The following is a 15,329-nucleotide window of genomic DNA, read 5'->3' on the forward strand; positions in this document are numbered from 1 at the left end:
CACATTTTAAACAATACTGCAGCCGACCGTGTCTGACTCCATGTTATACACAATAACAAAAGTATTGCTCGGTTGGATGAAGTGATCAGGCGATTCTCTCTCGCAGCCTTAGTTAGAAGTTTGAAAGAAAACAACAACAACGACACCAACAACAGCAGCAACAACATCAGCAGCAGCAGCAGCAACAGCAGCAGCAGCAGCAGCAGCAGCAACATACAGAAGAACATTTTACTTGTTTGAGCTTTGCAAAGGAGCAAATACAATTCCGGAAAAAGGATCTATCTGTGTTGTTACTTTAATCTTTGGCGAAGTGTTCATCATTGATAAACCAAGACCACTTTGGGAATATTAAAACCCGCGGAAAAATCATTCAGCAGATGGCACTGGTATATTATGGTTTTCAGCTTCAGTGAAGCATATGGTGTCACTTAGAGTTTATTGGCTTCGGTTTGAACTCAAGTTTTGGAACTGAATTTTGTCTTAGATTAAAGAAAAAAAAATAACACAGTTTAAGAACTCGTCGCTACCCTTTTATTCTCTTGTTAAAATATGGTTCTCTATTGTGAAGTCAGCTTCAGAGGATTGCATTCTATTGGGACCTTCCCCGCGCTCCATCAAGTCAATGCGTTCTCTTGTACTATAGAACGTGCGGGAACTGAACAGGTTTTTCAGACAATTTAAGTATACTTAAATTGTCCATAATGTCCTTTCGTTTCTTATGTCTATACAATTTAACATGTCGTAAACAATTATCACGAGAAATAATATCAAATAAATGGGTCCATCAACGGAGCTCCGTAGTGGACTATCATTTGATGTTAACAAGAAACTGATAGCAGCGCTCGATTGGGTTAAACATTAAAAAAAAAATCAAAAACATATTTTTTATTTCATAACGCAAGGCCATTCAACATTATTGGTAGTTAATGATGTCTCCACACATGGGAGCTATTGCGTTAAAACATGTACTTAGTATGCCTAACGTTTCAAGGGTCGTTTTGTCCCAAGATTTGAGAGCCAAAGAAAAGGGATACAAAGTAAACATTTTGCCCATGCAATTGTGACCTGGGCCAAATTTCATAGAGCTGCTTAAGCACAAAATGTTGCTTAAGCAAAAAAAATCCTTGCTTAGTAACATCAGATTACCGGCCAAGACTCCACTAAATTGTTATGCTAAGTAAACAACAGCTAAATACCAGTCACAAACAAGCACTGTTTATGGCATGAAATTTAGGCCAGTAACATGTGTAAAATCAGCGAGCTATTTTCGTACTTAAGCAAATGTTTTGCTTAAGTAGCTCTATGAAATTGGCCCCTGGTTCTTGCTATGACGTAGGCCCTGAAATAATGGTCCTATTTGCCCAGCAGAGGTGTATGACGTTGTCAAAATTGGTCCTCAGACGTTACACTTGGTTCGGGGTGTTTTTATTTTGGAGAGAGGATAACTCGACGGGCACTGGGACTCCCCATATCAAATGGAGTGTAGAAGATACTAGTTCAAGACTCAATTGATAACTTCCTTTGAGACTTCTTATTATTTATATTTTATTTATTAATATTTTATAGAACTTTGCACTGTATGCTGGGAGATAATTTAGTTGGGTTCACCCATTGGCCCTGAATGCCCGACGATCTATGGTAAAACATGACGAGTTTTCTCACGGGCGATCATGAGCATATTGATTGAAACGTTGAGTCGTTAACCACCGTTTCGTTTCTGAACCAACACTACTCAAAAAGAGATATTCAAATAAAGTTACTTTAAAATCCTACTTTATGAGGCGTTATATTACATGATCAATGAACGGGCAGACATGTCTGCTCACGAAGACGTTAAACGTATACAGGGTCACTAATGTCATCTTATAATTACAGAAACAGTCGAACAAAAAGTCCACTTTGAAGGCAAAGTAAACCTTCTGGTTTTTGGAACCGTCGTTTTAATCCTATGCGTAATTAAAGTACCTAGAACTAGCTAATTAACTGCATTGCATAATCTCGGTTTTGAGATGTCGCCGAAAATCAGTCCCGAAAATCATGTCCACGCAGGAAGAAAAGTCCCAGCTAATAGGAATACACAAAATGATAAACGTTTCTCAGAGCTGCAGTAGCCAACTAATGACCACTGGTTCTCTTACGGCGCCCCCAATGTCGGGAGAGAGAGATAGAAAACAGGTGGTCGCTATTCCACGCTACAGTTTGTAACTCTTGCCGTCTCCCGCATCCCCTAGCCATCATCCACGTCTCATCAAGCACACAGCCGCGCAATGGAGCGAGACACTAGTCGCATCACCCAGAGTCATCCTCGCTTAATCTCCAACAAACCACTGTCAGCTTAATTTCATTTTGTCCCCCTCTCGTCAAATTCTTAGAACAACAGACGCGAGAACGGCGACCATCTGTGGCATGGAGAGAATTATTATGACGGGAGCTTCGCGATAGTACGACCGTCGGTTTGTTTCTTATAGCGATTGTTTCTGAACCCCTGTTGTCGCTGTTTCCGTTAAGGTGGTTTTTATACGTATAGTCAACCACAGATGGAGTTGGGTTTTGATTTTGAGAGTAATTATTTTGACGGTCTTTAATGAGACCGTCATTTCACGTCAACTGTGGGACTGGTTGTGGATGTTTTCTGCTTTGACAGCTCAACGAAACGTGCTCTGGACTGTTGGTTGAAAAGAGACACAGATTTATGGTAGAGTTGGAACATGGTCTTGATACCATTACGGTATTATCTGTGGTTATATTGCTCGATTGTGCACACACCCGTCCCATCTCTAACTCTGCGGCTGCAATTAGCTGTGTACGGCAAACTCTTTACAAAAGATAAAACGACCGTAAACAACTCGCCAACTATACATCTAAAGTTTCTTGGATGTTGCAGATTTGAAGAAAGAAAAGAACATACTGGAAATAACGATGCCTATAGGGAGATAGACTTGAAAGAAAAGACGGTTAAGAGGGGGGAATTTAGTTGTTATCAACAGCGATCGGGAAGTTCGATTTTAGCTCATTCTCTCCCGGGTGTTTTCCCCAGCGGCGGTTTAAGGAGGGCCGTAACATCCACTTGAGCGCCTTTTAAATGGTCTGGAGGTATCTGTGGACGTGTCAGAGCATCTCTATCATCAGATACTCCGAATCGATGTTGCGAGTGCTATTTAAAACCGTATGGGGTAAGCTGTGGCTGAGACAGGAACTTCTCACTCCGGTAATAATCGCTAGCAAACAGGAACTTGCAGATTTTTAGGTAAAACACATACAACAACTGATATTTTTTTAAGTAACCTCTACGCCGAGTGTCGTTTAAGTCCGTATGGGGGTAGGCTGCGCTCAGCAGGAACCTGTTACTCCGGTGTGTTCCGGATAAATCACCAGCAACTACCAGAAGAACTATAACACACTTTTAGGTTGATAAAACAAAGATCTATCTGCGTCAGTGAACTTCTTGAACTCCTTGGAGTTGGGCGGTACTGACAGAGACACCAGAGAGGGTACCACAGACGAAGGAAAACTTTCAACTTTATTGGTTTATTTTTTCTGAGAAGGGCAGAAATGACTTTGCAACAGAGGAAGATATTGCTCCTACGTGGTATTTGCACGGTGATGTTGTTCATCGGAATTGCATCAGGTGAGTTATGCATTCATTTCATCCTTTTTTTTTGAGGGGGTTAAATTTCATCTGTCAATCTTTTTTCAATATTTATTCAAATATTTTCTTCATTCCGGTTTTGCCGCGGCTACGCTGCCCTTTCGGTGGTTTGCCCTTTCTCGAAACAGGATATTGTGTCTCATGTTTTGCTCACATATTTAAATAAAAAGTACTTTCCGGTATGCCCTGGGCCCAATTTCAGTGAGCTGCTTAAGCACAGAAAGTAGCTAAGCACAAAAAAAATGTGCTGACCAGAATAGGGTTATCCAAACTACTATGTCACATGTACGATTTGTGACTTGTATCCTGTTCAATTCTGCTAAGCAGACATTCTTTTCTGCTTAAAGCATATCTCTATGCTATTGGGTCCTGCTTGGTTGACTCGTGGAACAGACACATTCTATTGTCAAATACGACAGTATTTCCTGCCCGAGCAACTCAAGGGAGACACCCTGTGAGCCCTCGGCAGTAGGACTTCCAAGCGTACTTTGGCGTAGCTTCAAGCAGTTGTTGACACAGATTCAAACCGGAGTTAAATAATAATAACATCGAAGTCTTATATAGCGCACGTTTGAAGTTACTAAACTTCCAACTTACTCGATGCTCTAGGTGCTGCACGTCTTCGTGGAATATTTTATTTAACTCTGACAAATAATAGGTTACATTTGCATCGGGGATAAAGAATATTCATATTGGTATAACCCTTATACACCGATGTGTGTTAGCACTGTGTACTCAGTACTTTCCCGAGCTCTGTGAAACAAAAGTCACAGGCATATTACTCGGGTGGATTCGAACCCACGACCTTTGCAATTCTAGAGCAGTGTCATACTGTAACAAATAAGATGATGTTTTACTGTGATTTACCTTGCAGTATTACGTTGCCTCAATCTGAGGTTAAACTTATAGTTTAGTACATAGACATGCAGACTATACTGTTCAAACGTCGAGACCACACCGGCACTTTTCAGAGTCAACACCCCTCTGAGGTTTAAACTATTAGTTAGTAAAACAAACAATGCTATAATGTTACAATTGATTAGAAAACAAATCTGTCTTCCTTAAGTGCATTACTCTTGACATCACACAAAAAGTGCACTCTGTGTATACACGCAACCGGTTCTATGGTAGTGTATTATTATGAAATCTTAACTTCGAAACATTTTGCTGAAGACGAGCAGAGTTTACTGTTCGAAACGGCGAAACCACACAGACATATAGGCGCTTTTGAAAGCTAACACTTCTCCTAAAATATGTTTTCGATTCCAGTCGAAATATCAATTCGTTCTATGAAATAATATTTTGTTCCATCGAAATACGTTCCGAAGAAATATTTTCTAATTCCATTGAAATATTAATTCAAGTGAATGAAATGTTGTTCCGATGTAACAAAAAGGTATATTTAAGTAATTTTTCTTTATTCTCATCTCGTTAAGACACATGTCCATAAAAATAACGTAAAACAGCCGTTGTGCTGATACTTGTATCATGTATAAAGATCTTGAAACAAATAAAGAAAATAAATACATAAATATATATACATAGCCCCATACTAAGAGTCCTGTTTGGGCGAACTTAAGTCGATATAACATTTCGAGGGAACATCCAAATATATATAAATAAAATGATTGCCTTCCTACGGGTTCCTTACTATACATATATAGTCTTGTGTAAATAGCGCTCGTTCTGAACAAGCTATATAGGTTATCATCGCCACTCAGCATAGTACCTATAATTATGTATATTATTTCCTTTATGGTCGAAGTCTTCCTCCGTCTGACGACTCTCCTGATTCTCCATTAAAGGGACTGGAAACTATTGGTAATTACTAAATCTACTTGTTAAATGTTAGCATGGAAACAAACTTGGTAACGCGCAATGGAGAGCTGTTGATAGTATACAACATTGTTAAAAATGGCTCCCTCTGAAGTATTACAAACGTAGTTTTTGAGAAAGAGGTAATCTCTTACTCAAATAATACAATACTATAGCTGAAGTCTTTTATTATGCATCTGAAAGCACACAAAGTAACGTAACAAGGGTGTTTTTTTTTTTGCTTTCGTTATTCTCTTTCAACTTCGATGACCAATGATTCCTCATTTTCACAGGTTTGTATTTATGCATGTTGGGATACACCAAGTGAGAATACTGGTCTATGGCAGTTACCAAACGTGTCTAGTGCCTTTAAGGGGAATTCGGGATAGTCGTCAGACGTAGGAAGACTCCGACCATAAAGAAAGGAATTATCTTAATTTACAAAAACAAAACATTTATTGATCGCCATTCATGACCTTACAAGTCCAACCAGCCGCAAGAATCAAGAAAGAAAAAGGGACAAATGAATTAAAACGTAAATGTGATCTTAACGAGCAGGTCCCATTTCTGCATCAAGTGAATCCCGATATCAAATTTCAAGATTTCTGTCGCCACTATCCTGGACAATATTTCGTCAAACAAAAAAACATCTCCAATTATGAAGCGCAACGACAATTCTTTAGATTTGCGCTGTAAGAGCCTATTTATACGTTAAAGTCACTGGATACTATTGGTAATTACTCAAAATAATTGTTATCATAACGACTTACTTGGTAACGAGCAATGGAGAGCTATTGATGTTATAACACATTTTTAGAAACGGCTTCCTCTGAAGTAAAGTAGTTTTTGGAAAAGAAGTAATTTCTCACTAAATTATTTGAATTTAATTCGAGACCTCAGCCGAGGTCTTGAATTCAAGCATCTGAAAGCACACATGCTTGTGCGACAAGGGTGTTTTTTCAAACAAACTAACTAGCGCTGACTTGTGATGATAATGACAACGATGATAATGATTACTTGTTGACATACAAGTTAATTGACTCCTAGTTGATTCATGCATTAATTAAGGAACTCGTGGAGCAGGTGAAGTAATTATAGATATAGGACTACCGTTCTTTAAACACGTTTCACATCCTTGAACATGTTCATCTCGCGCAATAAAACATCCAGTTACTAGGTCAGGTTGCGCTCCACGTGAAAGCATACAGTAACAAACCTGTGACACTTTGGACTCCATTGGTCATCGCAGCTGCAAGAAAATGGAAAAACACCCTTGGTGCAGAAATTTGTGTGCTTTTAGATGCCTTAATAAAAGGCTTCATGCCTAAAGTCTTTTATTATAATGAGTGAGAAATTACCTCTTCTTCAAAAACTATGTTACTTCAGAGGAAGCCAATTCTCACAATGATTTATACTATCAACAGCTTCCCATTGCTCGTTACCAAGTAACCTGTTATGCTAACAATTATCAATAGTAATTGCTTAGTGCCTTTAAAACCTTGATTGTTGATGTTGATTGTATGTAAGCTTACAGCTTTCTGTCTGGGGTTTGTTGAAAGTCTAAGGCCCACACTTCATGCTTTTCAACGTTTCTTGATCATCAGCTGTTGGTAAGATATAAGATTGCATGCAAGAGCTGTGACTGGACATGACGCTGCAAATAAATGTCTCCCGTTCGAACCAAAGGAAATAAATAAATAAATACGTGCAACTTCTTACTGCGAACTAGTGGGTTTGAAAGTGAACCTCTGACGTCACGCGTGACCTCGACCACGGTCCCGATTTCATAACGCCGGCCGGTGCAATAAAGTGCCACCAATGTTTTCAGTAAAAACATTGACGCAAAACAAAGTTAATGGCCTGACGTTTTGACCGTAGCAGAGTCTTTCTCGAAGGCTAAAAAATAAAATAAAACAAATATTGGTGTTAAAAATCTGTACCTTGAAATTGGCTCGCAACTCTATAAAATAATATCATTCTGCGGTGTCGTCCGAACTGGCGATCACAGCTACGGCACCGGCCACGGCTAGATTTCCGCGTCATAATGCGTTGAAGTATAGGACGTCATTAGCAACACACTTAGCAAGAGTCGTATCCGTAGCTGATGATGACACCTAATAGGGTACGGCCTAACTATAATTATGGTAAGACGGTTATCCATTATGAGCCACGCCCACTGTTCATAGTGCCTCCTTCTTAAAGACACTGGACACTATTGGTAATTGTCAAATACCAGTCTTCTCACTTGGTGTATCTCAACAATGCACAAAATAACAAACCTCTGAAAATTTGAACTCAATTGGTCAACGAATATCGCCAAAAATGCCAGACGTCGGCATAAAACGCTGGCTAAAACGTCAAGGTGTTACAGTGCCTCTAGGCTATGTTGCTTCTTCATGGCGGATAACTTTTGCGTAACTAGGTTGCTTTCATGATTGCAATGAACACGAAACTAGAATCGAACAGGCACTTTAATTATTTAGGAGGCCATGGTTTATCACACTAAGTAACTGCTGAAATGGATCGATCTAAAACCATACATTCATCATGATAATATCCAAACCAATTCGTAACACTAGTAGGAACTTTATGTTGGAGAAGAATAGTCAATCAGTGTCAGAGATTATTTATTAAGCAAGTGTTGTGTTTCCATTAGTGCAATATAACACTGTCAACTGGGACGCTACACAGAAACCCAATGCGATCTGCGGAAATTGGCAGCGGACAAATTCTACGTGACACAAAAAATGCATTGTTAAAGGGAAGTTATAGGACTAGAGATGCTACCTTTGTTTTATTTTATTTTCTCTTGGGAGTTAATATACTAGGGCAAATATACAGGTATTTACGGAAGCGTAATTTTTCTTCTCCCTTATCGTGTACGTACACGATAAATCCAAACTTATTATGTACGTACACGATAAATCCAAACTTATTATGTACGTTCACGAGAACTTATCGTGTACACACGATAACTTATCGTGTATGTACACGATAAGTTCGTGTGCGTACACGACAAGGTTGGAGTTAATGTGTACGTACATCATAAGTTATCGTGTACGTACAGGATAAAAGAGAAGAAAACAAATTCATGTGGCGGCAATACACTTCCGTAGGTAGGCATTCCTGCAATATTGTATATTATTCCAAAGACTACGAACAGATGAAGATGACAGGAAAAGAAAGGTCCTCTCGGTTCGTTCGCTCAGAATCGTCATTTGCGAACATTTCTCTTTCCTCAGTCGAACGGAACAAAACAAGAGAACATAATGAACGTAGGGTTATTTTATTTGGGCTGTTGAAAGCTTTTTGTGTAATGCGGCAATGAAATCGAAGTCGAGAGGCTGCCTGTGAAGTTTTATTCCTTTGGAGTCTAGTGACTAAAAGCTTCGTATATTGAGGTAGTAAATGGCGTTGGTTTCCTTTGACAGGGGAGATGTCATGACCATAAATAATGTCCACCTCAGCAACAAAGTGAAGGTATTTCTCATTGTGCAGCTCCTGATGATTCCTTTAAGTATTACTTAAAGACACTGGACAATATTGGTATAATTGTCAAAGACCAGCCTTCTCACTTGGTGTATCTCATCATGCATAACATAACAGATCTGTGAAAATTTGAGCTCAATTGGTCGTCGAAGTTGCAAGATAATACTGAAAGAAAAAAATACCCATGTCACACGAAGTTGGGCGCTTTCAGATGCTTGATTTCGAGACCTTAAATTCTAAATCTGAGGTCTCGAAATCAAATTAGTGGAAAATTACTTCTTTCTCGAAAACTACGTCACTTCAGAGGGAGCCGTTTCTCACAATGTTTTATACTATCAACCTCTCCCCATTACAAGTTACCAAGTAAGGTTTTATGCTAATAATTATGTTGAGTAATTACCAATAGTGTCCACGGCCTTTAAATGTATTCTACATTGAGGCTATAGTGACAGCATGCACTTGCCGTTTTTTCCAATCAATTCTTCACCTCAATTTTGTTGTAGTTTTATTTGTCACACATGGAAGACGAATTGAATTTAAACATGGCACCAGACGCACATAATTTCGCATAACCTTTCTGTGTTCCACTTTTCCCATTCTCTAATGTGTTGTAAAACCCAAAACCGTGAACTTATTACCAATTACCCATCAATATTCACGAATTTAAGACACCACTTCGAAACTCGAAATTCAACAAAAATTGTGGACGGACTTTTAACAGACTTTTAAGCGGGATACACACTAGGGACACCTACAGAATATTATACAGGTTTAAGAGAGCCCATTTATGGCACCAGCAAGAAAATTTAAATTCCAATCTGTTATTAAGGGAATAAATATGTGGATGACCGGTTTTAAACACTCTGTGTAATACCGGTTGCAGTCCGGATGCGATAATTACAGGTGCAAGCTCGCGTGTCACGCCCATGTTTAAACACTTCTGGCTGTGGTTATATCGTCCAAGTGATATGTCCTTTCAACCAATCATTTTTAGGTATTTATGTATACGGATTAAAATCCATTAGAACGCCACCATAATAGGGATTCGCAGTCCGTACGGATTCGCAATCAGTTTAATATGGATACGCAATGCCTTATTACGGATTCGCAATGCATTTTCAAAGATTCGCAATCCGCTACTTATACTGATTCAGAATTACGGATTCGCAATCCGTTATTACGTATTAACAATTTGTTATAACTAGATTCGCACTTTGTTGTTACGGATTCGCAATATGTTATTACGTATTAACAATTTGTTATAACTAGATTCGCACTTTGTTATTACGGATTCGCAATATGTTATTACGGATGAACAATATGTTATTACGGATTCGCAATCCATTTATACGGATTTGCAACCCCTTCTTTATACAAATTGCAGATTGTGAAAACAGCATTATAAGTTATAGGCCATACAAATTATTCGTAGTTGCAGACACATCACATGAAGTAGTGGTACAATCTCCTAGCTAATGCAAATACCCCCAAAAATATCTGCTTCAACTTCAGACTATATTATTATTCCCGTCTCTGAAAATCAAGCAAGACTCGAGAATCGAACAATAAACACGCGTTTGATATCGTCGTTTAAATTGCTCCCAGCGTCTTGAAGTTGAGACTAGAAGCCACTATTAGAGCCGCCGTTTCTCCCCATGAAGGACCTGATTTATATGTACCATTCGTCTTCAAGAGGTTGGACAAGTGTCCCATGAAGCGCCTTATGTGGAAGTGAAATATAACTCATCTTGTGCCATGGGATTTATTTATTGTGTGGCATTCTTAGTGGCACCTGCCGTCTTTAGATGGGATGCTATTTAGGGAGATGTTAGAACATGGTTGGACTGAATAGATCAAAAAGGAATTCTGCAAAGGATTCATGCGTAAAGCCATTATACACTTTCGGTACAGAAAAAAATTAAAAGTTCACAGATTTACAAATAATTTACAGGGTTTTAGAAGGTGATGGTGAAAGACTTATATTGAAATATGATTCCATGATATGCTTTACTTTTTGAGAAAACATTAAAACAATATAAATTCTCGATAGCGAGAATTACGGATTTATTTTAAACACATGTCATGAAACGGTGAAACGTGGGGAAAGAAGGGTGGGTTTTCCCGTTATTTCCTCCCGACTCCGATGACCGATTGGGCGTACATTTTCACAGGTTTGTTATTTTATATATAAGTTGTGATACACGAAAGTGTGGGACTTGGACAATACTGTACCGAAAGGGTCCAATGGCTTTAAAGGTAGTGCGGAGATGAGTTTGTGATTCACGCAAGTAACGTGGAGGATCAACACCAAATTATTATATGCTTCTCTGCAAAAACTTAACTATGAGCGGTCCGTGGTGATACGGTCATCGTGGACCAGTGGTAAGACTTCAGGGCCCAATTTCATAGAGCTGCTAAGCCCAACAACTTGCTTAGCATGAAATTTCTTCCTTGATAAAAACAGGATTATCAAACCAAATTTCCATTTTGTTGCATATTGTTGGTTACATGGTATTCAGCTGATGTTTGCTTCTATTGAAAATCATGTGGAAATTTGGTTGGTAATCCTGTTTTTATCAAGGAAGAAATGTTATGCTAAGCAAATTTTTTGTGCTTAGCATCTCTATGAAATTGGGCCCAGGACTTGCGATCACAAGGTTGTGGGTTTGAGATCTACCAGCAAGCTAAACGCCGATTTCACAATGACTAGAATAAGTATTGCTGTCTAGTAACTCGTGGTTTCCCTCCTGGTTTCTGATTTCTTCCCATTGTTGTTTTTAAATGGTGTTATTATTATTGTCTGATTAGCATTCACTGAATATTTACATGTATTTTTGTGTTTACATTGTCTCTGCTGCGCCTTGAACATATGTAAAGATTGATTTGGCGCATTACAAATACCTACTGTTATTATTATTATTATTATTATTATTAGTAACATACTCAGAATTTCTTGATTTTGTGCCATACGAAATCATAGTCGTCAAAACCAATGTTTGTATGAGAGAGATTGGTTGTTGCCAGCTTGGTGTTTATATTCCCTTGTGGGAGTTTGTCGAGCTCCCTTGATGGGAAGATTATTTTAAACAAACAGGCAAACAAATCTTCAATTACAGAAACCCCTTTGTTTCATTTGAGCTTGATTCCCGCTTCTGGATCGTTACAGTACTTCTATGACTTTAAAGATCAGTCAGTTTGCAAATTGAAATTACTGAGAATTGTCACCGTAACAAATAGCTCACTTTATTTTTGCAAACTCAATTTCTCACTTTAGCCTGACAGTAAACCTAACTGTGAAATTACTTTAAGGCACTGGACACTATTGGTAATTACTCAAATATTAGCATAAAACCTTACTTGGTAACGAGTAATGGGGAGCTGTTGGTAGTATAATACATTGTGAGAAACGGCTCCCTCTGAAGCAATTGATTCCGAGACCTCAGAATTAGATTTTGAGGTCTCGAAATCAAGCATCTGAAAGCACATAACTTCGTGTGACAAGGGTGTTTTTCCTTTGTATAGTTATCTCGCAACTTCGACCACCAATTGAGCTCAAATTTTCACAGGTTTGTTAATTGATGCATATGTTCAGATACACCAAGTGAGAAGACTTTGACAATTAACAATAGTGTCCAGTGTCTTTAAGCCCGACAGTAAACCTCAATGTGAAGTTACTTTAGGACAAATCAATTCATGCTATCCCCGGCAATAATAGTCCAGATCGAGTAGCAGAGAGTAATAACCTCAACTCAAAGTCCAATTTCCGTAAATCCATTCTGCAGAATGGCTCTTGAGGACTGAATCTTCACATAGAATAATGAGTGTAGGTTTCCTTTGCCTTCAATGAAGTCTCAACATTGATCAAAATATTTTCTACAATGTCCTCTCATGTGAACAGCCCCAAAGCACATCATGTGTTTTTATGTAACCTTCTGTACTACTGAGTTTCTTTTAAAGGAGACGCATATCTCCCTCTGTGAAAACGAAGTTTTTTAGAAAGAGGCATTTCTTTTCTCAAATACTAAAATACTTCAGGTCCGAAGCCTTTGATATGCACTAGAAAGCACACAAACGTTATGACAACAACCTTTCTCTTGCGTGGACCAATTCAGTCAAAATTTTCACAGATTTGGTATTGTTTGCACATGTTGGGATACACCAAGTGAGAAGACTGGTCTTTAACAATTACCAAAGGTGGCCAGTACCTTTAAGCAAACATATATATTCTCAGCGCAGTAAATATTCATAAGCAATACATGTTCCTTAACAAGCCAATATTTTCGTAGCGCAGAAGAAAACTTTCCTTAGGGAACAGGGAATGCTCTAGATAATTCTTTTTTTTTTTAGCACAAACATGATTCTATAAAGTAACAAATAATATTCTATAAAAAGGGCAGAAATTGAGGAGGCAAATATGCACACTTGATGAACACATTATGACGTGTGATTAAAACAATGATCTTAGCGGAGAGGGTATTGTATTCCTGAGAAGTATAACCCACGTACTTAGCGCAGAGGTTAGGAATTAGAAATGTTCTTTGTTTAAAGACACTGGACACTATTGGTAATTGTCAAAGACCAGTCTTCCCACTTGGTATTACCCCAACATATGCATACAAAAACAAACCTGTGATAATTTGACTCAATTGGTCGTCGAAGCTGCGAGATAATAATGAAAGAAACAACACTCTTGTCACACGAAGTGCTTTCATATGCTAAATTTTGAGACCTCAAAATCAAATTCTGAGGTCTCGAAATTCAAATTCGTGGAAAACTACTTTTTTTTCCCGAAAACAACGTTACTTCAGAGGGAGCTGTTTCTCACAATGTTTTATACTATCAGTAGCTTACCATTACTCGTCACCAAGTAAGTTTTTATGCTAACTACCAATGAGTAATTACCAATAGTGTCCAGTGGCTTTAAACAGTATTCCTTGGGAAGGAAATTAATGTTCTTGAGCCCGAAACCACCATATGCGTGTTCTTGGTCCCAAGGATGGAAACGTGGGCTTAATGCAAACATTTTCTCAGCGCAGAACTTATCCCTAAGGAAGCAAATGTTTTCTCAAGCCAGACAAATATTCTTTATTAGGAAGTAGACAATGTTCATAGCGGAACAAATTATTCATTGGGAAGCAACACTATTCCTAGGGCAGCAAAGTTTCTCCTTATCAGGAAACAAACAAAGCAAATAATAGAGTAAATATTCCTTCGGAAACAAACAGCATTTATAGAAAAACATGCAGACAGTGTTCATAGCAGAGCAAAATATTCCTTAAATTATTGCCAACAAATATTCTTAAAAGATCTGAAATTACTAAAAGTTGTGTTTCAAATTATTACTTTGTTCAAAAACAAACGAACAATTAAAACACAAACGAACAACAATGAAACAATGCAGTCAGAAAACAAAACAAAACCAAATAATTACACACAAGAACAAAACGATTACACGACAAAACAAAAAGCAAAGAAACACAAAAAACACACAAAAGAACAAAACAATTACACAACAACCAATAAATCAACAAAACGCCTCAACCCCCCCCCCCCACCCCTCACAAGAAAAAAATACATCTACAAAATTTGACAATCATACGAATGTCATATTATCTTCTTTGCTTGCCTTCTAAAAATTGCTCAGTATTTATCTGCTTATCGGGCTATGAAATGTAAGGACTATTCTTACCCCTGTCGTGATCGGCAAAGTGGCAATAATAATGATCTACAGGTCACCTGCACCTGTATGCATTAACCCAATTAGAGCCTTTTGAAATATTCCATATTTTGAACAATGAGTCAAAACGTTTGACATAAAACGCGTCAGTTCAGTGCGAATGGCTGCTTTTACATTTTCTGAGCCACGATATTGCGAACTAATGCTACTTACAGTGCGGTAGTCATCGACAAAACTACAAGGTGAAAATTTAAGCGGGAACAAAAGTGCACCACTTTTGCTTGGGGCACTTGTTGTCAAGTAAAACGTTAGTTTCCATTTGAATATGGCTAAGAAAGACACTCTCTTTATGTTATTTACTATTTTTATAAACTCAATCTGATTTTGAGGTAAAAATACAAAAAAGCAAATCTGCCGTCTTGTATACGTTTTCAGCTGTCTTGTACGTTTTGATGTTGTAGTTGTTTCTGTTGATGATGTTGTTGTTGTTGTTGTTGTTTTTGTCGTTGTTGTTGTTGTTGTTGTTGTTGTTGTTGTTGTTGTTTTTGTCGTTGTTGTTGTTGATGTTGTTTTTGTTGTTTTTGTTGTTTCATTTAAACACCAAGGATTGGTAAATAAACATTAAGGCTTCGAGAGGAAATGGTCTGATCCCTTTATGTTAACCTTGAATTCAAACTGTCGGCGTCATTGTGTATACAG

The 15,329-nt window shown here is 38.1% G+C and overlaps 1 protein-coding gene across 1 annotated transcript in view; it reads left to right on the forward strand.

Annotated features, from left to right (window-relative positions):
* The first annotated feature begins 2,279 nt into the window (after window positions 1-2,279).
* Window positions 2,280-15,329, forward strand: part of LOC117296560 — a 101,090-nt gene continuing 88,040 nt past the window's right edge. The window contains exon 1 of the mRNA XM_033779548.1: window positions 2,280-3,628. Within this exon, the coding sequence (XP_033635439.1) occupies window positions 3,553-3,628 (76 nt within the window). The 5' untranslated portion in view covers window positions 2,280-3,552. The remainder of the gene's footprint in view (window positions 3,629-15,329) is intronic.

The sequence above is a fragment of the Asterias rubens genome, chromosome 11 (assembly GCF_902459465.1).
Source record: "Asterias rubens chromosome 11, eAstRub1.3, whole genome shotgun sequence".
Lineage (NCBI taxonomy): Eukaryota > Metazoa > Echinodermata > Asteroidea > Forcipulatida > Asteriidae > Asterias > Asterias rubens.